Here is a 25040-nt window from a genome sequence, read left to right as displayed (position 1 = left end):
TCCCCACCTGCACCTTTTTCAGGAACAGGCGCGATCTCTCTGATGACCTGACCAATATACGGGAGAGAGCACAATATACCTGAATTGTCTATGGTGATGGGAGACAATTGCGTTTCTGTTTGGGAATGCAGATTTGACATTTCTGGTGCATTCACTGGTACTTTTACAAGATGACTATTATGAGCCAAGGTAGAAGTCATGGTGGCAACAGACGCCAGTTTAAGTGGCTGCACGATTGGCTCATTAGTCATTGGTCGTTGATGCGCCCAAAATGTTTCTTGCTTCGCCTGCCAAGCTAAGATAGATAACAACTGCGCACCTTGTACATCCATTTTAGTATTCAGTGTGTTAAATAATGTGATGATAGTTTGTAGAGTTAAGTTCATTGCTCCCAAAGTTAGTTCAACTACTTTAGACACATTTTGTAATGGTTGGGGCTTTTCATCTGAAGGGCATTTACGAGGAGTGGGAAATAGAAAAGAGGAAGTTACATTAGATTTCGTATAACCTCCATTTGAAAACATTTTAGGTGAGAAGGAAAAATTACCAAGTGTTTCTTGTACCATAAAGTCAGAATTAGGGGAAGGTAGGTCAATCACAGCTACATCCCCTAATGATTTTATTGAAGTGGGACTGAGGTTAGTATCCGTGATTTGAGCTATAGATTCCCCTCTTAAAACTGTGCTGTCAGACAAGGAAACATGTAGAGTGGTGCTGCATCCCGCTTGATTATGACTAATTATATTTGGGGGAGGCTGTAAGGTGGCTTTAGAATTTTTCGAGGTGAAGTTTTGAGTTGCACAGTTCGGGTAAAAGGAGCGTATATCTTGGGTGCTTGAAGTTTGTTTCAGTGAGTTAGTTACAGGAAAAGCAGTACACTTATTCACAATGGGAAGCTTTGGAGGTTCTACTCTGTCTAAACGAGGTGTCGAGACACATGGAACAGTTTTGGCTTGTGTTTTGCTAGAATTGAACAAAGCACTTTGTAAGGGAGGCATCCCAGTGCGAAGTGTATGAAGATTTCGTTTCATTTAGGTTAAAGATTAGGTAAAAACCCGTAATCAGAATGTTCCTAAAAACTAAATTCTATAAACGTTTAACACTCACAGTTTGGGTGCTCTCACAGGCTCTCTTTGTAGATAGAAACGAGAGCAATATTGGTAAAGAATTGACCGCTAGCCCGGTAGCCCGCTAGTCCGCGACGCTGCGGCGAAGCGGCAAAGCGGGACTTCACGGGGCTTCCACGGGTGCGCGCGCGCGGTGCGCGCGCATCCTGTTCTTATAGGCCCGCCTTCCAATCAAGAGTAAAGGCTATACAACAAAGAAATTAAACAGAATATAAGTGTCAGTGCACTTTTAAGTTATCTTAAAATTATCTCGAAAGTTAGTGTGGTGAGTTAATTCACCTCCTGGTTGTTGTAGTCCAATGTTATCCAATAGCAGAAAATCAGCTTGCAAGTGAGTAAGTAGCAGAAAAGCGACTCCGGGCAAAGCGGGACTTCACGGGGCTTCCACGGGTGCGCGCGCGCGGTGCGCGCGCGTCCTGTTCTTATAGGCCCGCCTTCCAATCAAGAGTAAAGGCTCCTGGTTGTTGTAGTCCAATGTTATCCAATAGCAGAAAATCAGCTTGCAAGTGAGTAAGTAGCAGAAAAGCGACTCCGGGCAAAGCGGGACTTCACGGGGCTTCCACGGGTGCGCCACTTCCATATTCTCCTGTGAAAACATCACATTTTCCGGCCACTGCCGCATCCTTGAACCCTGATAACCCAACCTAAAATCCTTCGCGAAAACCTTTCCCCCAAAAACATGACCCCATCCCTGTCTAGGTAAACTGAGCCACTCTTCCAGAAACGCAACTTTAACTGGGGTATTAGGGGGGCTGGGGGGGTAGACTTAGAAGTTGTTAATAAGTAAATATGTTGAGATATGTGTTGAACAATGTTATATGGTTTATAAAAATACAAGAAAAACATTTCACTGGGGTATGGGCCTTTCCTCGCAACTCTTCGCCCCTGCCCCTCATACGCCCCAGCCCCCTGTCACCTGTTTGAAAACATTGAGTTACCGGATGCCGTCCCGCGCGTCGGCTACACTCGTGCCTTTGCAAACCTTTCTTGGGTAGCTTTCTTTATTGAATGACCAGCATGCTGCTGCTGGCTGACCCCTGCTTCCTCCCCCCACCCCTTTTGAGGCGGGCACCATGAAAAGGCCAGTAAGGCACGGGTTAACCAGTTGCTGTGTGCAGCGTTGGTGCTGAACGCGTAGGTGCCATCCACTGTAGCCATAGGGGCATGTCAATCTCTCCCCATACCGCTTGGCTGTCCTCCCCCATCCCTGCCCTAAATTCATCCTATCGCACCCATGCAAATCGCCCAAAATTCGTAAACGCTTTCCTTATTACGTTCATGAATTTTAGTAACGCCACGGATATTTCCCGCAATAAACACTTGCATATATAATAAATGCTGAGGTCCAATTGTCAATTGTCACCGGTACCTTTGGTCTTGTGGCCAACTCCCGCTCTTCCTCCTTGGACCCTTCTTTCAGTCTCACCTCCCTGTGCAGGAGTTTAAAAACATTCACAAACTCGCCTGCCCATATTTTTTCCTTTGTCGCCACCATCAAATGCGCATCCAGCAGCTTTGTAATGCCCATATAAGGGGGCATCTTGTCCTTCACTGCACCCTCCGCAGTCCTCTCCTTAGGAACCTCTATCATCCCTTGGGCCACAGGTTCCGCAACCTTGTCTGTTTGTACTTCCACAGAGGAGACACTCCTTCCGCTCGCCCTCACCAATGTCCTTGCGGACAACCTCACCATCTCCCCACCTGCCCCTTGTGTCCCAGCTACCCCCTCTGTATCCCCCACCTCGTACCCAACCTGACCCATGCCGCCGTTCCTGCTCACCTTTCTGCCCCGCTGTCACCTAGCCGTGTCATCCTGGCCTCCCCAGCCCTATCCTTCCCTTAAACCCTTAGACCCCTATGCACCCTTTCCCTCCCCTGCAACCCACCTTGCTCATAATCCCCTCCACACCACACCATTTTCCTCCTCTAGCTCATTCTCCCCAGTGAAATACCATTGCTGCGAGCCCCCGCTCAGCTCGGGCAGCTCTTCCTTAGACGAGCCCGGGGCGTCCGCCCTGCTACTGCTTTGACGTCTTCTTGGTGGGGTTGCGCAATCCCTTCCTGGTCTTCTCTTCTCAGGCGAGGGTTCTCTCCTCCGTCCTGTGCTTAGCAGTGCTAGGGGCCATACTGCGCCTTCTCATTCCACCTCCTCTGTAACCACGCGGGCCGTACCAAACCTCTCTGCATACCACCCTATTTTGCGAGGAGGTCGCACCTTCCCCTTTCTCCGCTAACCAACGGAAAGAGAGTCCCCCTCCTCCTACCTGCACTCTTCTGCAGGCATTTCCCTCCTCTGCCCCTCTCCACTGCTGCGTCCCTTGAATCCAAACCGACCCTAACCTCAATGCCTCCTTAACCTGTGCCCACCTCTACTCCTATTCCTCCTCCGCTAGTAGCCTCAACCGACCTCTTTGCCCCGACCCACTACCTGCCCCCCCCACCATCTGCGCCCTCACTCCTTACCCGCCTAGGTACATCCCTCCTACTCCTTCTGGCCATTCTGTCCCATACCTCCCCCTTTCCTGCCGGTGAGCTGCAAGCCAACACTGCTGCGAGGACCCCGTCCGAAGCCGCCCTGCGCTGTGGCCTCCCCCCTACAGGCACCCTCTCCCTTGTAACTTCAAACATTGTCCCCTCGAGCTGGGCTTTTGATGCCCTGCTAATAATGCTTAGCGCCTCCCTAAGAGCTTGGGCGTCCACCAATCCCCTGGACCCAGAACCCTGTGTTGTGTTCTTTTATATATTTATAATTAATCCCAGATCTTCAAATAATCACAGGATGCCCTCTGTGCATCTACATTTCTTTATTGCCAAACATCAACTTAACTCTCATCATTCCATTCCTTGCCACGTTCCACCGCCCAAACATTCCATGTTCTATTCAGCCACAACACCTCCACCTTGCTTATCATGAAAGTTCACTCTTTCCATCATCCTGGCAGGGCCACCACTACACTTGTTCAATAAGACGTAAAGGCTTGCGTATAGTCCTTTGAGGGTGACCACTACCAAACAAATGAGGTGGATAATGTCCAGAGTCTTTAAATGACATGGGATCACTAAGTTCTTCAATCCTCCTTTCTCTAAACGGTTCCCTATTCGAGTCATTCTGTGACATGAGACCAGCAGGTTCCTCATTTCTCCCTTCCTCATATATTTCTTCATTCAATTCATCCTGGAACATTGCATGGAAGAGCGAAGCATTTTCTGTCACTACACTAGCACTTTTCACAGTAAACACTCTGGGCCTTTTGACAGTCATAACTATTAGTGACTCTGGCTCATGGCTGGATCCCATCTCCCTTCGTTGTTTCTGCCTACCTAGTACAGATTTGCTTTCAATCAGACATCTGATTTCCTTCAATTCTCCTCCTCTTGCAATTTATCCACTCTCCACTAGCCTTCAGTCTTCTTCCTTCCATGTTTCTTCCTTCCATGTTTCCACCCCATTTTCAACATGCTTCGTGACTACATCTTTCCTTTGATTTGGTTTCACCTCTTTGACACATTCCCGCTGGAACGGACACATTTCCACATAGCTACTCGCACTAGGTTGTCTGTTCTCTCTCTCCCAGTACAGTCTCTCCAGGAAACCCCTATACATCACACTTCCTTTTTGGTAGCAATCGTGCACTGGATCTCCATGTTGTGAGTAACAGAACCCCCTGTTTGCACACAATCCAGAAATGATTTCTCTGTCCACATCTCCTACACATCCGACCAAAAGCTGGACATACACCTCTGTGTGGAAAATCCAATCCAGATCTATAACCTTTCTTTCGCGGTCTACTCTCGCCTTCAACAGCGCATCGGGTTTGCTTCTGCCCATTAGATCTAATACCAGCAACAAATTTCGACTCACTTTTGTTTTCTATATTGGCCACTTGCTTTTCAGTTCTTTCATACACGCGTGCCAATTCCAGGACTTCCTTTAATGGGAGAGGCACTCTTAGAAGATGTCTCCGAAGCTGTGATGACATGCATCCTTCAATGATTCTCAGCCTAATAGCCTCATCATCACTAAAGCTTGCGAAATCACAAAATGTTGCCTTTCCCTTCAATCGTAATACAAATGGGTCAATTGTTTCATGTGGATCCTGTATGCACTGGTTAAATGCATACCGTTCATAGTCCCGATTGGGAGGGATCACCAATTGTTCATTAATGGCAGAAACCAACTGTTGATACGTCGTTCTTTCCTGAGCTGGAATGCCGATCATCACATTTTTCATCTCCTTCCCTACCAAGTTAACAAATATGTCCATTTTGTTTGAGACATCCTGGTGTCCTGCTACTCTCAAAAAGTTCTCAAATTCCTCTATCCATTTCTGCCACCGAAGTGTTAGGGAGAATTCTCTTATAAGGCTAATTTCCCAAACCTAGTGAGTCCCCCAGCAGCTTTGCTGGATTCTTGGGGTTTGTTTTTTTCTCCTGCTACGAGTGAGACTTTTTCTCCCACTCTTAGGCATGATTTGAGGTATGTCTTTTGACTTATTGTGGGTTTATGGGCTATGGGGTCTTTTTACTTCATACGGTATCATCTGGTTTAGTGTATGTGTTACACAGCACCCTCAGTGCAGTAACACAGGGGTGTCATAGTGACCCCCAAGCATAGACTCCATACCCTGGGACTGACTACTGTCTCCCAGGGCATGTAAAGTCACCATTGGCTTTACTAGTCCAAAATTGTGAACAGAACCAGTACAAACCATCATATTGTGGAAGTACTGGAAGGGGTTAATTAGATTGCCCCTAGGTCTGTTTCCAAGGGGACACTGTCCAGTCACCCCTTGTCGAGTTTCTGGCTGATGGCAGTGGTTACCACGCAAAATATTCCACTGGAATATTTCCTATGGGATTTTCCCGCACCACTTTTTGGTGCAATGTTAAAGATATTGCCGGTTTATTTATTTAATATAAAATCACCGGTTGGGTCTTTTCGCCAGAACTCTTTTCTAAAATGGCGTTCGTGTCCGTCTCTGTAACTCCAACCAAGGTCGGGCCCTTTGTTCCACTTTTTGGCGGGCTTCTCCACAGAAGCCCTCCAACTGGTGCCACTCTGTCTGGGTTCCACAGGATGTGCGGGTGGGGGAATTGGCACCCAGGACTACGTTGCCTTAGCAACTCAAGTCGCACTCTGTTCTGATTGGCCCAGTGGTGAGCCGCCCGGCTCACCACTTAGCATGTATGAGTGACAGCTAGGCTGTTGAACGGGGGGTTTTCTGCATAAAAGTAGGGCTTTTGGGACTGGAACTTCAGAAGTCGCCACAGGACCTAGGAAATCCAAAGAGGGGAGAAGCTGCGCCATCTGCAACGACGACACCACCGGTGGAGCTCTGCTGCAACAACCTCACCACTTTCCCGAAGACAAGAGAAGATCTTCTGCTGAAAGAGTCTTCTTCCTCTGAGCTGGTGGGATCAACCAGTTCGCCATTCGCCTTCCAGGACGTCTCTTGGTCGAATCGCCAGTGCCAAGCACCCCGGCGGCCGGATAGCCAAGCTTCACCACTGTGACCGCGAAAAAAAGGAACCCACCTTTTAACCGACGAACTCCGCGGCTGGGATCTTCCCTGGGCAGTGCAACGACTCCAAGTTTCCTCCTCAATGAGATCTTCTCTTCCCTTGGTTGAAACCACGAACTGCATCCGCTGCCAGGAACAACTGCCACCGCTGGAGCTTCCTCAACTCTAAAGGTACTGTGTTCCACCTGGCCTCCCTTTCTACGGTTTGCTAAAGGTGACCCTTAAATCCTTGGCCTTCCAACTGAGTTGGCCCCAGACCTTCTAACTTTACCTTCTGAATCAACCCAACCTCTTTTGAACATTTTTACAAAGACTTGAATGCATTTCTAAACTGTGTGATCTTGGGCACATTTCAACTTGCTCCATTTAAAGTGGGCCAGGCCTATGAGCTTTGGCTCTACAGTAGACTCTGCCTTCACTAACTTGTTTTGGTCTTAGAAAAGTGTTGGTAACTGTTTTATTTTCAGCCCTGCCTTTTTCTCTCCCTTTAACTTAATTATTGGAGTGCCATCTAAGTTGCGTGCTCACATCTGTTTTTACAAATAGTGGTGTTTTGACTTAGACTTGTCTAATAATTCTTAAGGGAGGTGTGTATACTTTTCTGATTGTGTTTGAACTTGCTTTGATTTATAGTGCTAGTGTATTTTCTTAAGTGTGTGTTAAATAAATAATTATAGTTTTGATACCAAGCTCTGGTCAGTGTTTGCTTGTTCTACTGTGTTTTTAGCCCTATTGTGTATCCTCTGTATACTGCCCTACTCTTCTTGAGAGAGGTCTGACTGCTCAGCCACAGCTACCAGCTAAATCTGGGTGGTACAGACTGCTACCAATTGGGGTTACTGCTTACTCCTGTAGTCTTAATCTTCTTGCAGTGGTCCCCAAGGGAACTGCACAGGTTTCTGCCTAACAAATGGCAGAAACCAACTGTTGATACATTGTTCTTTCCTGAGCCGGAATGCCGATCATCACATTTTTCATCTCCTTCCCTAACAAGTTAACAAATATGTCCATTTTGTTTGAGACATCCTGGTGTCCTGCTGCTCTCAAAAAGTTCTCAAATTCCTCTATCCATTTCTGCCACCGCTGATCTTCCTGTGGCTCAAGTATAAATGGTTCAGGGCAATGTAAATAATTCATTAGACTTCTATCATTCTGATCTGTTCTTATATGCCTTGCATCCTCATTTGTGATATTCAGGAACATGGTTACTCACTCCTGGCAATTGCTTCACTCTTTTCCTTTATCAGCAATTATGCAATCCTGCACACTGTTGCTATCCTTGTTGTTTGCTAGGCCTAATCTTGTTTCACACTTCTATTTTGATTTATTTACATTACCTTATTTGTGAGAATTCTCTTTGACTTGAGAAAATATCTATCATGTATGCTACCATAGTTCACTATTGTTTTCTGTTTCAACATCAACATGCATCCAAGCATTGCTGTTCTGTGATCTTACTTCTCTCGCAGTATTTATCATATGCACTTGTTGTTGCCCAACAATTCATATTGCTGCATTTAAGCACACATTAACACTTGTATGATGATCTTTGCTGGTTTACCTGTGATGTGAAATGTTTTGAGAACTGCAGCAGTTAAATTGCAGCTAGATACAAGGATATCATTACGTTCCGTGGCGGTAATGTTTTGCCAGATGCAATAATCCCGCTACTAAACCTTGTGTCAATAGTTCAGAACTGTGGCATTTCACTTGTTCAGATATGATTCCCTCTTACATTCAGACATAAGTACAGCAGTTTGGCTATTTACAGCGCTTCTGGGTTTTTATTTGTTAGACCATTGTAGTCTGTTTTTATCTTTCTTTACCTCTCTAGATTGTATTGTGCTGACACACTTTATTGTTTAAGACTCAATATAAATTGCTGTCATGAAACCACTGCTGTGGTGTGTTTCTCATTCCTTATATTATGCATATTTTAGCTTTCCTTCATGGCCTTTCACTGATTTCCACTTTCCATGTTGTGTCCTCCTATTGTTGTTTTTGTTTATCTCATCTCATTCTCTTTACCTATATCCTCAAGGTACCTAAGTATTCTTCCCGATTCTTCACTGAATTTATTCTTGAGCTTGTTTTGATTGGTTAATATTTATGCCTCACCACTGTGCTCCTTATCGAACACCTTTATTTAATTTGATTCTCATTGTTTCCATTTGGCATTATGGCATAACATTTGTTTAATTAGAATCATTTTCACTTTGTTTCATATGGCATTGCATTTTGTCCTGTATGGTATTTCGTTTCAAACAGTGCACGTTGTCATGACAACCTCTGTAATCCGATATGACATTCCTTCATCCCTTATTTACAGGCAGTATTATCATGCCCTCGACATTCTATTCATTTGTCAACTTCGTTTTGCATATTTCATAACACTGCTTCATAATGGTGCGCTGAGTATGCCACTACATTGAAACCCCTTTCATTTTCGAAGCTTTTCTGTTTACTTGTTGGCATTGCTATGACAACGCTTGTTATTTCTCCTTTCACCCAGACAAGTATGACAGCACGCTCCTTTACGCACTAAGGTCTCTTACTCTGACCTTCGAATGCATCTTTCACCGCTCATGGAATTCTGCGCCTCGCGCTTAGTGAGGTTCGTTTACACTTAATGTTCTTTTTTAAAAAATGCGTTCCTGATGTAGCAGCTCACTTGTGATATATACCCACTAAGTTTCAAATGATCATATCCGACGATGGCACAAAGACCTAGCATTATTCATAAATGCATGCACTGCAATATAGCATAATATAACATTCGGTCGTCCTGTCCTTTGCGTTTGTTTACTTTGTAGATTTAAAAGCGCAGCGCATTTACCGTCTTCGTACTTAATGCAGTTCCTTTTCCACATGATGTCACTTTCAGTTTTCCCCACGTTACCTTTGCTGTGCTTGCTCCTATAGTTTTCATGTAAATTCTTCCTCAGACTACTCACTCCACTTGTTCTTTTCCAAATTTCATTCAGCCACCTCCTCAGGCTGTTCCTCCTTCATGTTGTATGATTATTTTACAATCCTTCTTTGGCCCCTTCCTTGGGGAACCTTTTCTTTCCCTCTTCTCCGGCCACCTATACAGGCCCATTAGTGTCCTTTCCCAGCTCTTTGTTCCATACTTTTTTTTTTCTTTTTTTTTCATTAAATGCGTGGGCCGTTCATCTTCTCGTCACCAATTGCTGTGTTCTTTTATATATTTATAATTAATCCCATATCTTCAAATAATCACAGGATGCCTTCTGTGCATCTACATTTCTTTATTGCCAAACATCAACTTAACTCTCACCATTCCATTCCTTGCCACATGGAAGCCCAAACATTCCATGTTCTATTCAGCCACAACACCCTGTCCTGACATCCTGCTCCAATACCGAAAATAATTCAAATTAATAACACCAACCACCAACGCACCCCAAAATTGTTTGCTCCCGAGCCTGGAATATATATCTCCCTACGTGTCCTCCTTGAAATATATTTTTGGGAAGTGTTGTATCCGCCCTGCTACGCGGTGACGTAGGGCGGCTGAATAAAAGCCCCGCGCGAGGGAGGCAGTTCCGGGCACAGACCCTAGCAGCTTGTGTCGTGTCGTTCTTCTCACTCCGGCTGGAGCTGCGTCATTGAGGCCTACATCTGCGGCCTACCACGTACTGCCTCTGTGCGGGGCCGGAACATAACACTGGCGACGAGGGAAACGGGACCCAGCACGAGCGCTCAGCGCCCAACCATCTCATCCCTCCTGCATCGCACGACCGACAATTTTTCCAGCGAGCCGATGGAACCGCTCTTCGACACTTGGGCCTACCGCGCACGACAAACGCACGTGCGGTCACGGCTGTAGACAGTGGAGGACAGGCAGCGGCCCTATCTGCCAACGGATTTCAAAGGGCGGCCTAAACAGGAACCGTCAGGGGATGTCGTCACACGACATAGCGACCGGCACGTCCACCCCCGGCCCTAGTACGCCGTCCAGACTCGCGGCGAATCTGCCGTTGTCGCCACCGCCAGCTTGCCCACAAAGCAACTCAACCACGATGATTCAACCTTTCGATCCTTGATCCATCATCGGTTGGCCCCCGCTGGCAGCTATGGCTCCCAAAATTTGAGATGACCATGGAGTGCAAAGATGTAACATTGTCTAAGAAGATGAGATCTCACCTACTTCTGAACGTAGGAGGCGAGGTGCTACGCATTTTCAACGCACTCACCATCGCGGATGGCCTGGACATCTACCAGCGATCGAAGGACGCACTTACGGCTCATTTTCTCCCGCAACTAAATCCCGATTACGAGACATTCATATTCTGCACCACGTTTCAGGTGGAAGAGGAGACGTTGGATGCGTTTCACACCCGGCTCAGGAAGTTAGCAATGTCACGTTCACGGATGTTGAGCAAGAGATCCGGAGACAAATCATCAATGGCAATGAAACTACGCAGGCTGGGTGAGAGGGGCATATCTTTGACGCGCATTTTGGAGTTAGGCCGTCAGAGGGAGCTAGCGCATACCAGGGCTGCCAACATGGGCGTGACTCTGCACAAGTTGCAGCCAGCCCTCGCGTCGTCCATGGTGGCCCAGGTCACAAACAGACAATCTACAAGGGACGAATAGGGTGGCAACTACACACCGCCTATATGGCAACCACAGATCCCGGGGCCCACCGAGTGTGGATGGTGTGGTGGACCGCGTCACGGATGGCGAAATTGCCCGGCACAAGGCACAACGTGCGGGGCATGTGGCAGAAAGGACCACTATGCAAAGGTGTGCCGCTCCTCAGGCGCTCCACTACCGCCTCCGCCGAACCCTCAGGAGAGGAGTAGTACAAAAAAGAAGAAACGGGGAGTCACGAGGCGCGTTGAAGTAAACAACTCGTCGACTGAGGAAGACGGTGACGACATCACAGGGACTCCACTAGACCCTGGCAGAGAGCAGCGGACCAAAGGAAGGAAAGTCTACCTAGTGTCAGCCCTGGATCGAGGAGGCGGCATGCAGATGAGAGGGCTCCGGAGATGAAAATGTCAGGTCAGCATCCAAAACCAGCAGATAGGGATGACCATTGACACGGGGGCCTCGGTGAATGTCATGCCCACGTCCACATTCAGGACATTGCCGCCGCAACCTTCCCTCAAAAACACTGACACTCTCCTGTTCGCATATGGCTGCAAGAAGCCGCTACCGGTTGTCCGCAGCTTCTGCATGACCCTCAGCCACGGTGAAAACAACCTACCGTCAAAAGTCTACGTCGTGAACGCCGGGATCGAATGCCTCCTGAGCGGTGATGCGGTGGAGGACTTAGGGCTTGTACAGTTTGTCAATCAAATCGGGGAAGCCCACGAGGTCGAGAAGCTCCTGGCGCGACATCCAAACCTGTTGAACGGGATTGGGTGCCTGAAGGGAAAGACAATTAAACTCCACATTGACAAGTCTGTTCAGCCAAGGGCCGTCAGGCATCGGAGGACCCCTTTCCACATGCGCGAGCAGGACGAGTTTGAACTAAAGGCGTTGGAAAAAGCAGGCATTATCGAGGAGGTGACGGGGCCGACACCATGGGTGTCCCCGATGGTGGTCACCCGGAAACCCAAACAACCAGGGAAGGTCTGCATTTGCATAGATATGCGCCTCCCGAATACCGCCATCAAGAGGGAGCGCCATATCACACCAACCCTCGCCGAGATTGTGGCTGATCTCACGGGATCCCGAGTCTTCTCAAAATCAGCTGAAGCTACACAAGGACTCTCGGTACATAACGACTTTTTCCACACACTTGGGTCTGCGAAGATACAAGCGCCTACGTTTCGGCATATCTTCAGCAGCTGAAGTCTTCCAACAGACCATACAAGAAGTCATCCGGGACATCCAAGGTGTCCTCAATGTCAGTGATGACATCCTGATCCACGCCCAGGACAAAGAAGAACACTCGAGGAGGCTAGAGATGCTGTTGAACCGGTTGGAGGCGGCGGGCCTAACCATCCACAAGGAAAAATGCGAGTTTTTCAAAACAGACGTATCCTTTTTTGGCTACAAGTTCAGCAGCTCTGGCATCTCGCCGGACCCCCAGAAGGTCGCTGACATACAGGCCGCATGTCCGCCCAAGACCCCCACTGACGTCCGCAGTTTTCTGGGGATGGCCACGTACTGTGGAAGATACATCCGAAACCTGGCCACACTGCCGGAACCCCTTTGTGAACTCACGAAGCTCAACGCGAAGTGGGAGTGGGGAAAAGCTTGCCAAGATGCTTTCGAGAGCAAAAAAGAGTCGCTGTCTGCAGAAACCAGAATGGCGTACTATGACACTGCCCTTCCGACGTAACTCTACGTGGACGCCAGCCCTATCGGCCTGGGGGCCATCCTCATGCAGGTTACCAACGAAGGCGAGAAGAGACCCATCGCCTATGCGTCGCGTGCTCTCACAGCGACGGAGTAGAGGTACTCGCACATCGAGAAAGAGGCAATCGCCGTATTGTGGGGGTGCCGCCACTTCCACCTGTATGGCCGCAAGTTCACAGCCATTACGGACCACAAGCCCCTCCTCCCCATCTTCATGGGCACTTCATCGCACCCACCGGCCAGAATAGCCAAATGGCTGCTACACCTTCAGCAGTACAACTTTGAGCTCCTGTATCAACCGGGATGTGGCAACCCGGCAGACTTCCTCTCCAGGCACCCGAGAGAGGCAACGCCACAGGAAGTCCAGGTGGCCGAAGAGACCCAAGAACACATCTGCCAGGTGGTGCGGGCAATGAGGCCGAAGGCAGTCAGCATTGAGGACATCGCGGAGGAAACATGCAGTGACCCCTGCTGCGATCTGGTGAAAGATGCCATCATTTCGGGCGACTGGAGGTCATTTATGAGTAACGAGCACAACAGGATGGAGGAGGCTAAAGCGTTCCTCACAGGAATGTTCACCGTCCGCCAAGACTTTTCGATAACAGACCAAGGGCTGCTCCTCCGCGGAGATCGCATCGTCATTCCGCCAGGCCTCACGACCGGATAGTGGCACTCACCCATGAGGGCCATCAAGGGATGGCTCGAACGAAGGCGCGCATTCGACACCGAGTGTGGTTCCCTCGCATTGACGAAAAAGTGGATACTCTTGTCAACACCTGCCTGCCGTGCCTCATAACCGGAGCCCCACCAGATCCGGAACCCATCCTATCGGCGGAAAGAGGCTCTGGCAGGTGGGACGCAATAAGCATTGACTTCTGTAAACTACGTGAGGGCCTGTACCTCCTGGTGGCAATCAATGACCACTCCCGATACCCCGAGGTGGAGGTGGTTGAGTCCACAGCAGCGGAAGTGGTCACCCCGGGCCATTGATAAGATGTTTGCGACACATGGACTCCCAACCACGATCAAAAGTGACAATGGAGCCCCCTTCCAAGGGGTGGAGTTCAAACAGTACTTGCAAGATCTAAACATCCGGTACCACCACATCATGCCCAGATGGCCACAGGCCAACGGCGATGTAGAATGATTCATGAGAACACTCAATAAAGTGCGGAGGCTGTCCAAGGCAAATGCCAGCCCGTGGAAGGTCGACCTCTATCGATTCCTGAGGAACTACCGGGTCACCCCGCACTGCACAACAGGCGTCCCCCCAGCGGATCTCATGTTCGGCACCGTCATCAGGTCGTCCATCCCACATCACCCCAGCAGAGGACCGGACGAGCTAGCTGAGGTGCGCACTGACCGAAGACGCAGGGACGCCAACGCCAACATGAGTACCCGGAGGAGGTCGTGACCATCCGACCACCAGGTGGGCGACCAGGTGGTCATGTTACGGAAACCGACGAAGTCCAAAATGGATTCCCGCTACGAGAATCTCCCATGGACTGTCCGTGAGACACGAGGGACCGTGATAACTGCACAAAGGGGGCATCGTCAAGTGACGCGCAACGCGTCATGGTTGAAGGCGGTGCCGCGCAACCTCTGGACTGATGGGGATTGTCCCCAAGAAGATGAGGAGTCACCGAGGGTCGAGGACGGACCCAAAGATCCCCAAGGCAGGGAGCAGGGGAGCGAACAGGACCTGGGTGAGCCGGAGGTGGAAGGTGAGAGATCCCATAAGACTGTAGTAACCGCCCCACAGGGTGGACGGTATGGCCTGAGGGCTGCCACCCAGCCGCCATCCCGGCTCAAGGACTATGTGTGGTACGGTGGACTCTGAACGTTTATAAATGGGAGTTTGCATTTGTATTTTTGTTATGATTATGAGTAGAAGCTTTTTGTGTTGGTGTGTTTCATTGTTGTGTTTTGTTTATAATAAAGGAGGAATGTAATATATCCGCCAGGCTACGCGGTGACGTAGGGCGGCTGAATAAAAGCCCCGCCCCCGCACGAGGGAGGCAGTTCCGGGCACAGACCCTAGCAGCGTGTGTCGTGTCGTTCTTCTCGCTCCGGCTGGAGCTGCGTCATTGAGGCCTACATCTGCGGCCTACCACGTACTGCCTCCGTGTGGGGCCGGAACATAACAGGAAGTAATACCAGACTTACGAAAATAAATCTTTTCTTAAATCTCCCTAAATAGCCAGTAGGGGCTGTCCCTACTTAAAGGGAGAAAAGGCTCCTGGCAGTCTCCCACCTGACTGGGAAAGCAAATTCCCAGCAATATATCCTAATAAAACCCTAAATACAAATTGTCCCTTATGAAATTCTTCCCCCACTTTATGGTGCTGCAAGCAGCAGTAATATACTGTACTGTATCAAACATTCCTCTGATATCTGCCGCCTTCTTGAGGAACTTGACCTTGACGTACTCGGTCTCACTGAGACATGGTTCACGGCCAGCTCTGTCACCAGCTTTGACACACTCCTACCCGACGGTTACAAGATCCTCTCTGTGCCCAGGCCCAACCGTGCGTGGGGAGGTGTGGCCCTTATCTTCCCTGAGTGGATTCCTGCCACTGTTACTCCCATGCAGACCTACTCCTCTTTTGAATGTCTTGTCTGCCGACTCTCTCTCTCTCCTAGCCATTCCCTTACCGTGGCTACTATCTATCGGCCACCTGGTCAAATTTCCTCCTTCCTCTCCGAGTGGGCGGGCCTCTCCTCCTCACTCCTGTCCTCAACCACTCAACTCCTCTTTCTTGGAGACTTCAACATCCACCTGGATGCCTCCTGTCCCCCCTCTGGACTCTTTCACAACCTCTGCCACTCTCTCTCACTCTCTATTCTCCCGTCTGGGCCGACTCATTCTGCAGGGCACACTCTTGATGCCCTGATCTCCTCTGACCTTCCCCTCTCTGTCCCTCTCTCCACTCCTCTCTCCTGGAGTGATCACTTTCTCCTCTCCTCCCACCTCACCCTCCCTACCCCACAGGCAAAGCCACCCCCATCACTGCCACCTTCCTTCTCGGTCATCCGACCCCTGAAGCGCGTGTCAGTTGAGGCTTTCGCTGCCACCTTCTTGCCCCCTCCTCCCCCTTCGGCTGACTCCCACCCTGACACAGCCCTCTCCACTCTCCACTCTGCTATATCTGATACTCTTGATATACTTGCCCCTGTCATGAGAATCCGCCTGAAGCCCAAAGCCAAATGTAACTCCTGGTATGACTCGGATCTCGTCACCCTTAAACGCAAGTGCAGGGTGGCAGAGAGGAAATGGCGTGCTTCATGTTCATCCTCTGACAAACTGGCCTGTCGCCTGCTCCAAAGGCAATACCGGCTCTCCGTTCTCACCAAGAAGAGAGCCCTTATCCAAGCCCGCATCTCTGCGGCATCTAACAATTCGTCCGAACTCTTTAAAATATGCAAGGAGCTGGCCAACCCTGCTGCAGTCTCTTCCTCTCCTGTCCCCTCCCAGGCCCTCTGCACGGCACTGGCCTCACACTTCATTTAAAAAACTCAGGACATCCTGTCCTCACTCTCCTCCTATAACCTCCCCCCCTCTATTCCCTGCCCTTCCTCTGGCTCTTCTGCAGCCACCCCTCCTCTCTCCTTCTCTTCCTTTCCCCTTTTTTCTGCTGACGAGGTTTCAAGACAAGTCCGATCTATGAAAGTCTCGTCAAAACAGGTCCACCCCTGTTCCTCCAAAACTATCAAGGACCACATTGACTCCTTGGCTCCTGCCCTTGCTGACTTCTGCAATCACTCCTTTGCCTCTGGAGTCTTCCCATCCCCTCTCAAGCACTCCCTTGTGCACCCCCTTCTTAAGAAACCCTCTTCCGACCCTTCCTGCCCAGCTAACTATCGCCCAATCTCTATTACTCCCTTCCTGGGCAAGCTCCTGGAGAAACTGGCCATCTCCCAGCTTAATCTCCATGCTGAATGTGTTGGTAGTCTTCATGACCATCAGTCTGGCTTCAGAGCTGCCGGAAGCACGGAAACTGCTCTCCTGAACATCCGTGAGGACCTGCTCTCGAACCTTGACTCTAACATTCCATGTGTTCTCATTTTGCTTGATCTCTCTTCTGCCTTTGATACTGTCAACCATACCATCCTGCTCAACCGTCTCCGTGATAACCTCGGTATCACTGGTCAGGCTCTGACGTGGCTGACCTCTTTCCTCTCAAATCGACCCTCCCAGGTCCAACTGGGTTCTTTCCTCTCTGACTTCTTCTCTACCTGTGGTGCCCCCCAGGGATCTAACCTCTCTCCCTGGCTGTTCAACCAGTATCTGGCACTTCTCGCCCACCACATCGCCGCTCTCTGCCCCTACTTTCAGTACTATGCGGATGATACCCAACTCATTTTCAGGCTACCCTCGGCCTCCTCTTCTCCTTCCCTCATCTCTGACTGTCTTTTTGCTATCCAGGAATGGTGTGCCGCCAACGACCTCTGCCTTAATGCCAGTAAGACTGAGATTCTACTCATCGGCACTCCCACTCCCTCCTTCCCTGCTGCTCTCTGGCCGGCCTCTCTGGGCCCTCTTCCTGCTCCTACATGCAAGGCAAAAAACCTTGGGGTCATCTTCGACTCCACACTCTCCTTCTCTCCTCACATATCCGACGTATCTAAGAAGTCACACTACCAGCTACCCCTCCTCAGAGGTATCCTTCCTTTCCTCTCCTTCCCCCAGAAGCTCACTGTCTCTAGAGCCCTGGTTCTCTCTAAGCTGGACTACTGTAACAGCCTCTATCTTAATCTGCCCGCCTCTACTCTCCGCCCTTTGCAACTCATCCAGAACAGGACTGCAAGACTTGTCCTTGGCCTCAAGCCCAGGGACCGTATCTCTCCAGGACTGAAATCACTACACTGGCTCCCAGTGACTGCGAGGATCAAGTTCAAAACCCTCTGCATTGTCCACAACGCCGTCTGGGGCCTTGGGCCAAAATACCTTCAACTTTCTCTTCCTAAATATCTTCCTTCTCGAGCTCTTCGCTCATCCGCCTCCAACTCCCTCAGGGTCAGCCGCTTCTCCAAACAACGAGTTGGGGGCAGATCTCTTTCCACTGCAGGGGCCTCCCTCTGGAACAGCCTTCCTACCTCCCTGAAACTTGAGGAGAACCACCTCCAGTTCCGGAAGCACCTCAAAACCTTCCTCTTTGCCTCCGCTTTCTCTCCCCCTCTCCCCTGCTAATATTACTGAAACTGCACTGAATCTGCAAATGGGCCATTCACCGTTCTCGCCCCAGCCACTCTCTCCTGCACTGCCTCCACGGCAACCCCTGCACTACGGGACCGTGTCTGTATCCATACAGCCCCCCTTCCCAGCACTTGTCTGCACTTACCTCGCACTTGCCACCAGCTGGCCCTCATTATTTATCCTGTATGCTAATAACCCTGTACTGCACTTTCCCCTCTCCCTTTCCCCCATGCACTTTTCCCTTCCCCTCTACCCTTGCGCGATCTGAATGACACCTGGCCTAGTAAGATCCTTGTCTGTCTCCCCTTGTTTCCCCCCCCCCGCCTCGTTGCGCCTTGAAACACTTGTGTATAGGCACGTTACAAATGCCTTATCATATCATATGCGTGGCACAAGGAAATAACAGCTCTACTTTAACTGCAAAACCTTTACTAAGGTTGTGCACCACACTGCCCTGCGTGGCCACAGACCCACACTGCACTGGCAGAAGGCTGCTTGAAACAGAGGAGCTTAGACACTCTCAGGCCTAAATAATGTTGTCCCTTTAAGGACACCGCACTGCCCCCTGTTGGCCCAGCGCCGCCACCACACCAGCATGGGGCTAGCAACACTGATCGAGCGCTTGTTTTCACCCTCTACAGTAACCGGGCCTGTGCGCGCGTTTGCACCCCAGGCAACTCAAAAACAAAATGTGGAACACTGTGTCAGAGGGGAATCCCCACCACCAGAAAAAAAACACATAAATACTTGGACATGGAATGAAACGGGGGCCCAGTGACTGGAGACGGATCCCCGCAGGTAGGAGGGGTGGTGCTTTATTTACCGCACCCCCTGAATATCAAGTATACTTTATTACTAATACCTGTTTTTTTATTTTTATATATTACCATACCTCTCAACCATTTGTCTCGCAAAGGCGGGTGAAATCACCCGATTTTGTTTTTGGCGGGTGAGACGACCATTGGAAAGAATGGGCGTGCAGGAGGCTTGGCGGGTGAGTCAGCCCTTTGCAAGGCGGGTGACACCCGCCAAAAGCGGGTGAGTTGAGAGCTATGTATTACCAATATCCTGGCCCTACCTCTAATCAACTCCTCCAACACCCAGTCCAAGGCAGGGAAGGCTCCTGAGCAGCAACCAGGACAAACACACGTCCTAACCGTTGCTTACTCCCGATTCCCGAAACTTCCCTGCCGCCTTTTTATATCCCTGTATGGCGCTCTATGCGCCTGTGCAGCGCCCAAACACCCCGAAGGGCCCCCCCATGTCTTGTCCTCCCTCTGACTTCCCTCCCTTGTCTTGTCGCCCATTGACACACTTGTGTACAGGCGCGTTATAAATTACATCATATATCGTATCATATCACGAATTTTTCTGTTACACTTGTACCTCTGGTAGGAGGAGTCTGTGGTGCGCAGCTATGCCAACATTGTGTGCAACACGTGCCAGGTCGAAGACCAGTTTATCTATTTCGATTGTTTTTCATTGGTGTGTTCTTCCCTAAAAGGGTGTGGATGTTTGTCCATTTGTATTCAACGCACCATGGTAAATGGCTTTTCTTTTGTTTTACAGGTCCGTGACACCAGCTAGCGTAACCCGCATATCTGCTGCCTGGGGCTCTGATGGTACTCGTCAACAGAGCACAGAATCCGGAAGTGGCATCGGAAGACGGAGATGGGGTGTCGCTGTTGCAGGGGCCTTGCTGGGTCTGGGGGGTGTAGTGGCATATGGATCGCGCCGGAGACGGGTAAGTAAAGCTACTAAAAACGTATGCAGTGAAAAGACTGCATTGATTTGGCCTTGCAGGGAGTTCTTTTTTATTCAAATGTTGGAAGTTTCTTTTTTCTTGATAAACTATTACTAGCAACAATCCCCCTTTTGAGCTTCCGGGCAACTTTACGGGGGCGATGGTGGGGGAGGGGGGCAGTAGCTGTAGCAATCAGTCAAAGGATCAGGTGGGCGGGTGTGTGGGCGGAACTGTGTGCAAATGGGTGGAGTGTTGTGTGGCTGTGGGTGGGGCATACATCTCAGGGTTTTTGTTTTTCAAATGTAGGGGCTATGTAGTGAATGACGTTACAAACCCCCACCCAGACAGATCTCATCAGATAAAAAAAAATTGGGATTTCTTATTATTAGTGCATTTTGATGATGGGGTATTGGCTATAGACATTTAGGATTATTTCTTTCATTGCATAGCCCCCATAAAGTGTTTTCACTGGATATGGATTAGGTATAACACTCTTGAATGTCAGAAGCCGCTTACCCAGTGGTGGGCATGGCTCTAGAATGTAAGTTCTTGAGCCTTGTCTAGCAGTTCGTGAAAATAGATTTTGTTTTTTACCGATTTTCCTTTCTTTTTTTTCCTTTTTTTGTTTGTTCCTCCAATGAAAGGCAAATGCAAATAAAGTATCAACCGCATTTATATTCTGTTACTTAATACACATTTGCAAATGGTTCTCTTGCAAATGGTTCTCAACTTCCAAAGTATTCTTCTAATGCTATATTTTCATGATAACTTGTCGCTGGTCTGGTATATTGAAGTCCGTCTTTCCAGGTCTGCCCTTCCTCCTGCAGTAAGACACAATGTTAGCGCCCTGGTCCGCTTCTGCTCCCACAACACCCGTTCTCTTCCCCCGCCCCATCGCCTGCCAGCCTCCCCTCTGTTCTCTCCTGCGACCCCTCCCTCCCCTCCCCTTGCCTCCAAACCCAAATCTATATCCAACCTTTCCCCCACCAGGATCTCTTCGGCCTTCCCAGACTCTCACTCTTTCCTTAGAATGTTAGTCCCACCACTGCCTCTTCCTGCTCTGTCTGGGTCATGCACGATTGTGCATGCACTTTTCATTAACTGGGTAAAGGCAGCCTGTCACAAATTAGTTTGCGTTACTAGTGTGCTAAACAAATAGGTCTCAACCCAACTAGCACTGTGGCTCAGCAAGCTAAATGTATCCAGAAATTCAAAACATTATCAGTAATGTTAAAGGATTGAAGACATGTACCTCCTTGACATGTCTAGTTATGTAAGAAGTTCCACTAGCACCAGGGGCGGGGAAGGAGCAGCCGATCGGGTTCTGTGGATCGCGAGATGAAACCTTTAATCTCAGCCTGCGTTCCACAGAACCCGCAGGCTGCCTCCCTGCCGAAGCCCTCCGCCTTTCCCCCGCCTTCCCTCCTGTCTTTTTTAAAAAAAAAATCTTATTCCAACCACCCTCCCCACTTAACTGACTGTTGCGGTGGTTTAGCACCCCGGGTTACCCCTTTGGTAACCCGGGGTGTTAATGGTGTTAATCCCAGTTCCAAGGGCTTGAACGTGGAGTAACGGCCCGGTGCTCTCATTGTAGACCCTCTCTTCGCTCTGGCCGATAACTTGGGTTGCAGCCCTGGGAATGGGGGATAACCCCACAGTATAAACCTTTGCTTTAGCATTCATGTGATGATAGAAGGTGTCTGTGTGCTCTCATTTACGAACCAGGCAGACGAATGATAAACCTGTTTTTAACACATGAGAATTTAATGTAGACGCATAGTTTTGCGAGGAAGAGTCCATGCATTCGTTACATAACCTCTTACCACAGTACAGCTCTTCTCAATTAGGGCAAACCATTCCATGTCCAGTCAGATGGGCAGGATCCCCTTTGCAGGATGTCTGGTTGCAGAGCTGTGCATTAAAATGCCCTTACGAAAACTCGTTCTTGCCTTTGATGGTAAAAGTTAATGTAAAATGTTGAATGGTAGTGAGGCTGAAAAGGCAATAGTTTGTAGTTGCTATTTCCACCCAGCGCAACACTTGCATTTCCAAAGTTGGCTTCCTGGTCACCAGTAATCAACTTATTTGTGAACTGTGTGAGCTATAGAAATGGTCAGACCATTGTCGGTTTACATTCCCTCTTAGTTCAATATTTGAAAGTCAGCAATCCACATCCCTATAGCTACTGTGCTTTTAATGCTGTTCTGCAAACTTCGAAAAATCTATGCCATTTCTTTAATTTGTACATTTTTGGTTTTGCAGGAGATAGCCCAAGCAGAATCTATTCCAGCCCAGGATAGTCTGAGTGAAGCATCAGGGCTAGCAGACTCCACTGTGTCGTCCTCCAAGATCTATACCCGTGAAGATGTGAGGAAGCACAAGACAATGTCAGATGGTGTGTGGGTCACCTATGGCCGGGACGTGTTTGACATCACTGAGTTTGTGGAGCTACACCCTGGCGGCAGCCGCATCCTTTTGGCGGCAGGGGGATCGCTAGAGCCTTTCTGGGCCATGTATGCCGTCCACAACCAGCAGCATGTTTTGGAGATTCTCAGTGCCTACAAAGTGGGCGAGTTAAGCCCCATGGAAGAGACCGAGGTGGCTACTGATGTGTCGGACCCATACGCTCGAGATCCCCCCCGTCATCCCGCAATGAAAATAAACAGCCAGAAGCCATTCAATGGGGAGCCACCTGCCGAGATCTTATCGGAAAACTTCATCACGCCCAATGAGTTTTTCTTCAAGAGGAACCACCTGCCAGTGCCCGACATTGATGCTCAGTCATACAAGCTGGAGATTGAGGTCCCCGGTTGCCAGCCTATGCTCCTAACCCTGACTGACCTTAAATCCAAATTCCCCAAGCATGAGGTGACCGCTACGCTGCAGTGCGCTGGAAACCGTCGCTCAGAGATGAATGCTATAAAGCAGGTCAAGGGCCTGGACTGGGGCATAGCGGCCATCAGCAATGCTGCATGGGCAGGTGCCATGCTGCGGGACGTGCTGCTCCATGCGGGCATCAAGGAGGGAACCAATGATGCTGTGCATGTGCGATTTGAAGGATTGGACAAGGATTTATCTGGTTCAACTTATGGTGCATCCATCCCCTTCCATGTGGCCATCAGCCCTGAGCATGACGTCCTTCTGGCTTACGAGATGAATGGACAGGAGCTGCCACGTGACCATGGTTTTCCTGTCCGGGTGGTTGTTCCAGGTGTGGTGGGTGCCCGAAATGTTAAGTGGCTAGGCAAAGTCTCAGTGGGTCCTGAAGAGAGCCAGAGCCACTGGCAGCAGAATGACTACAAGGGCTTTTCTCCCTCTGTGGACTGGGACACAGTAGATTTCAAGACTGCTCCCGCCATCCAGGAGCTACCCATCCAGTCTGCTATTACTGAGCCGAGAAACGGTGACTCAGTTGCCAGGGACCAGGAGGCCATCACAGTGAAGGGTTATGCGTGGAGTGGGGGCGGTCGTGAGGTGGTCCGTGTGGATGTCTCGCTAGATGGTGGCAAATCGTGGCAAGTGGCAAGCCTTGCAGGACAAGAGCAGAAAGCTGGCCAGGCCTGGGCCTGGAAACTCTGGGAGTTGAGTGCCCCTCTACCCGCCGGCATCTCTGAGATGGACATAATATGCAAAGCTGTGGACTCCAGCTATAATGTGCAGCCAGACACTGTTGCCCCCATCTGGAACCTGCGGGGCGTTCTCAGCAATGCCTGGCACAGGGTGCATGTCAAAGTGCAGGAGGTTTAATGATGTCCACAGAGCGCAACCTGTATAGATTTACAGCTCAATATGTTTTCCCCAAAATCAACACCACAGTTGACACAGTATTGGGAGTCTGCACAGAAGGCAGGGAAATGGGCATAGTATGCATTCCCTTCCACAAATGGTTCAATATTTACTTGCACATAGGGGCAGACGTCCACTCTCCGCCTTAATCCAACTGCCTTATCAGCACCCAATGTAAACCATTAACTGGCCCTGGCACCTAGCAGGGATCCCATTTCATTATTGGCTATGCAAAAAGACTCACTCGGGGAGTTGTAGTGCCTTAAAACGTGTTGAGTTTGGTGCTTGGTCCTGGATGGAGAAGACTGCCGTCCTAAATCTCCTTTTCTCTCCTGGGCCTAGTGGCAGTGCCAGTCTCCCCCCACACCCACCCACAACCTTAGACTCTCTCGCCACAGTGCTTCGGTTAGCCAGGAAAAGGAGGTATTGTAGTCTACATGCCTGTACGACCCTGAGTTTCTATTGGCCAAGAGTGCTATGCATGCAAGTTCCAGTGGTGCAAAATTAAATCTACACCTAAATATGTTTAAACGCTGTTTGATTTGATAGTTCCCATTCCTTTTTCTTTTCACTACATTCAGATGCTGCTTTTGAATCCAATTTCTTTTTTGTGTGTGAAATGGTGGCCTGTACGAACTGGAGTCAAGACATATCTGCTGATTCAACTCCTACGCCCATTGGATGTCTTGGGGTGGATTCCTGACCTGTATATGAACATCTGCACTGAGACAAATGTCTTCTTATTCATTGAATCGTACTCGGGCTGCTGGAAGGCTCTCACTGTCTGCCTTTGTTTATCAGCGCCCTCTGTGATCTCAGGGATATGACCTGCGACGTCATCATTCGAGGCGGACTGGCCTGGTAGGCAGTGATGTTAGCTCATTTTTTAACATTGGGGTACCAGTTATAAAAAAAAAAAAAAACGTGCTGAATCGCACCAACCAGTTAGGCATGTCGGCCCAGGTAATCTGATCAGATCCTTCCATCCATGTCATTTTAAAAGCACATTTTACAGCACAATTTATTTTTTTAACCAGTTTTATTTATTCTTCGAAGGCATATACAAAGTACAACATAAGGAGAAGTTCTAGCTATTCATCACATTTACATATCATGTGTCCTCGAATTCGGATTTAGCCAGTGTCATTCACAGTTCGGACGCCTCTGAAGGTTTTCAAAAGAAACTAGCCCCCTCCCCCCCCAACAATATTCCCTTCCCCTACCCACACACCCAAATACCACCCATTTCACCAACTTGTTGGTTCCAGAGTCTTCCTTCGATACTCAGTCTCTCCCGATCAGTGAATCTGTCTAAGGAGCAATCGCTT

General features: G+C 49.3%; 1 protein-coding gene across 6 annotated transcripts in view; it reads left to right on the top strand.

Annotated features, from left to right (window-relative positions):
• The window catches only part of SUOX (sulfite oxidase), a 194797-nt gene extending 170560 nt beyond the window's left edge, over positions 1-24237 (top strand). For all 6 annotated transcript variants that reach the window (XM_069653779.1, XM_069653780.1, XM_069653781.1 and 3 more), the window contains 2 exons: positions 19752-19926; positions 22189-24237. In XM_069653779.1, the coding sequence (XP_069509880.1) occupies positions 19752-19926; positions 22189-23673 (1660 nt within the window). In that variant the 3' untranslated portion in view covers positions 23674-24237. The remainder of the gene's footprint in view (positions 1-19751; positions 19927-22188) is intronic.
• Positions 24238-25040: the final 803 nt, after the last annotated feature.

Source organism: Ambystoma mexicanum, chromosome 3q, assembly GCF_040938575.1.
Source record: "Ambystoma mexicanum isolate Mex_15411 chromosome 3q, UKY_AmexF1_1, whole genome shotgun sequence".
In the NCBI taxonomy this organism is placed as follows: Eukaryota; Metazoa; Chordata; class Amphibia; order Caudata; family Ambystomatidae; genus Ambystoma; species Ambystoma mexicanum.
Note: the sequence above shows the minus strand (reverse complement) of the source record. Positions and strands in the feature narration are given on the sequence as shown.